Here is a 3,375-nt window from a genome sequence, read left to right on the forward strand (position 1 = left end):
ATGGTGGCTCACATCTTTAATTCCATCACTCAGAGACATGAGGCAAGTGGATCTCTGAGTTTGAGGCCAGTCTAATCTATGTATCAAGTTCTAGGGCAGCCAAGGCTAGATAGAGACAGAACTCTGTCTCAAAAAACCAAAAACCTAAAAACCAAACCAACCAAAATTAAAAAAAAACAACCAAAATCAAAACCAAACCAAAATTTAAAAAGTAAAACCACCAAAACCAAAACCAGAAAACAAAACAACAAAGTCTCCCTGCCTGCCCTAAGACAATGCAGAGCCCACGCCTCCTATCCATCTCCTTCTTCTTCTCTGCCTTACTTCACCTTTAATCCTGTGTGTTTGTATGCATCTGTGTGTGTATTGGTACCCAGAGCTCAGAGCTGTTGGATCCCCCCGGGGAGCAGGAGTTCCAGGCAGCTGTGAGCCACCAGAGGTGGGTGCTGAGATTTGAGCTTCAGTCCTAGATTTACCCTCTGAACCACCTCTCCAGCCCTCATTCCAGGTAAGTATGTGTGCTTTGTACCTGTGGGCACACTGTATAGCTCAGGCTGGTCTGGACTTCCTGTATGTACCAGGCTGACCACAAACTCTGCCCCCCCCCTCCCTCCAGCCTGGGTTCTGTATACTCTCCTCTCCTGGCTGATGTCATTTTGGACCAGTCTTGCCTTTTAAAATGGCATCTTAGAAACTGAGTCTGTGAGCCTATTAGAAGTCCCAGTGTGACGGGGCCACTGGACACTGGACCTACTTAAGCAGGTTTAGTTAGGTCTTACTGTTCCTAACTGAAAGCTTCCTCTTTTGATCTGGGGAAGCAAGCATCTAGGGGTCTCCTCCCCACCCCCGCAACCATGGGACCTGAAAGCAATCACAGAAAACACTCACTTTGTATACAAAACAGCTTTATTAAAAGTCAGTCCTTACAAAGATTCTATCAATATATACACATTTAACTGGGCATAGAGGCTCATGCCTTTAAACCCAGCACTCAGGAGGCAAAGGCAGGCAGATCTCTGGGTTCAAAACCAGCCTGATCTACAAAGTGAATTCCAGGACAGCCAGGGCTACACAGAAAAACAAATATGTATGTATATATGTATGTATGTACGTATGTATGTATGTATACACACACATTTTAAATAAATGTGTTAGACAAGTGACAGCCAGATACACAGGCCAAGACACAATCTCAAAGGCTTTGCAGGGAAGGGAGGTTTATTGAAGATGCTCCAAGAACCCTAGGAAGAGGTCAGGCGCACGTGTCTTTGGATGCTTGAAGGGCCGGATCTTAGAGCTATGAGGTAAGGGCCCTACTTTCAGTTTTTCTTTCCTTGGGAAAATGAAAAACGTGTAGGAAAGTGTAGGAAATTCAAAGTCTGGAGTAGAAAGGCTCAAAATTCATGTCTAAGGCACCACAGCTCACTCCAGTCCTGAGGTCCATGGGGTGAGCAAACAGGGGTCAGAACCATGGGTCTCAGGCGTGATCATGTGCTCGGCTGGTCCCACCTTTGGGATTTGGCCACAGGTTACTACTTTACGATGGACCAGGTGAACGGCACAGGCCCAGCAGCCAGGGGCCTGGAGTCAGTCTTTAGATCAAACATATGGCTTGAGTAACACACTTGTGTCTGGCCCTACCGTGGACAAGGACAGCCTGAGTCCCAGCCACTGAGATATGGAGACATCTAGAGAAACTAGCAAGCCCCAGAGCCAGAGGATTCTCTGAAAGGTACCTCGAAGCCGGTGTCATTAAAACCAAACTCCAAAAATTGCCGGCTCACTACTGTCACTGGTGACAGGCTTCCCTGGTGACATTGGGCAGTGGGTAAGCAAAGAGGGAGAAGTCCAGGATATACTTAGGCAGCACATCCTGAAGCAGGGCTCGCGGGACATTGCACAGGTGGTAATGCAGACTTTCCGGGCTGGCCGGCCGGTACCAGGCCTGGCGAGCTGGGAACCGGACATGGGGTGGGGCTCGCACCCACTCGAGCACCTGGTTGGCATCAGCCTCCAGCCTCTCATAAGAACCCACAAAGTCGTAGTGCACAGCACATGGTTGGCACAGGTGGTACACAGGCATCCAGTGCTCATTCATGTGCTCAGGATCCTCATCCACCAGGTATCTCAGGAATTCTGGGAAGGTGACATCGTCCCCTGCAGGACTGGGGCCAGCTCCAGCCCTGTAGCGCCTGATTATTTCAGCTCCATAGCGCTGCTGATACTCTCGGATTTCCCCAAACTTGTTGCGGTAAGCAGACAGGAGGCGTTCCAAGGGGTCTCGCACAAACAGGAACTTGAAGTAATGCTGCAGACGATAGCGAATCTCCTCAGGCCGCAGGTCTGCCAGAAACACCAGGTCACTGCGGTGGTCCATCTTGAGGCGGACGTCCACGTTGTCCAGGACGCCCGCCAGCACCTTCAGCACGCGCTTCCAGTTAGAGCAGGCCACTTTGGGGACATAGCAGTAGAGAAAGCGGTAGCGGTCACTTACGAGGATGTGGCGCAGTAGGGTGCGCCGCTGCCCCACCGGCAAGTCCCAGGGGTCCCGGGGCATGCCTGGTTGTCCGCACACCGCCCTCAAGGTCCGGTTTCGGACGTCCTCCCGCACTTGCAAGTCCGAGTCCCCAGCATCCAAGGATAGGCCTCCAGGCTTAGGAGCTGTCCCACGCCAGGCCGCGCCTTTGTGACTGGAAGGGTGCAGGGGAAGGGGTTTCATTTCCGATAGGATGCCCCGCTCGATCATGAGCAGTAGCCCACTGGAGGCCACGATCACTGCAAACATCAGCATGGACGGCAGCAGCAGGGGTGGCCCCCCGAGCCCAGCACGGGCCCTACTCAATGGGGCCCGCCTCGGCGTGCGGCCCAGGGGCTCGGCGCCTTTTGGGGCCGCCAGTGGGGTCAGAGGGCGAGGAAACATGGTGATCCAGGCAGACCTCGCCGATCTCGGGACTGCTAGAGAAGCGACTGCAGCTGGGGCTGGAGATCTCGGGACGGGAGGGTTAGTGGGTGGCCGGCTCCCGGGTGCAGCTAGGGACCAGGGCCGGATGTCCCGCCCGGCTGCTCTCCACCCCGCCCCCCGCCCCGCCGTGATACAGGCTCGGGGGCGGGCCCACGTTGGTGGGGGGCGGGGAGAGAGGCGGGTGCCCGAGTCGTAGGAGCTGTCTGGGGAGGCCGAAGGCAGACCCCTGCCCGGGAAAAGACGTTTGAGTCAGGGCCACTCCTGACCCCCGGGCCTGGGGAGAAAAGCTCAATGAGACCTGGAAAGCAGAAAAGAGCTAGACGTCTTGCAACACGTGCCCTCTGGGAGCTGAGCATAAGCCTTGCACCCACCAAACTGCCTTAAACTGCCCTGGCAAAGCCAGTCCTCCAACA

At 54.2% G+C, this 3,375-nt stretch overlaps 1 protein-coding gene across 1 annotated transcript; it reads right to left on the reverse strand.

The window, feature by feature from the left end:
• Nucleotides 1-891: 891 nt before the first annotated feature.
• Chst14 (carbohydrate sulfotransferase 14) lies at nucleotides 892-3,028 on the reverse strand. The gene has a single exon (XM_038330966.1). The coding sequence runs from the start codon at nucleotides 2,918-2,920 to the stop codon at nucleotides 1,790-1,792; it is 1,131 nt and encodes a 376-aa protein (XP_038186894.1). The 5' UTR covers nucleotides 2,921-3,028; the 3' UTR covers nucleotides 892-1,789.
• Nucleotides 3,029-3,375: the final 347 nt, after the last annotated feature.

The sequence above is a fragment of the Arvicola amphibius genome, chromosome 5 (assembly GCF_903992535.2).
Source record: "Arvicola amphibius chromosome 5, mArvAmp1.2, whole genome shotgun sequence".
Taxonomy (NCBI): Eukaryota; Metazoa; Chordata; class Mammalia; order Rodentia; family Cricetidae; genus Arvicola; species Arvicola amphibius.

Coding starts and splice junctions, on each gene's coding strand:
- Chst14 (XM_038330966.1), bottom strand. CDS start 2,920: ATGTTTCCTCGCCCTCTGACCCCACTGGCGGCCCCAAAAGGCGCCGAG.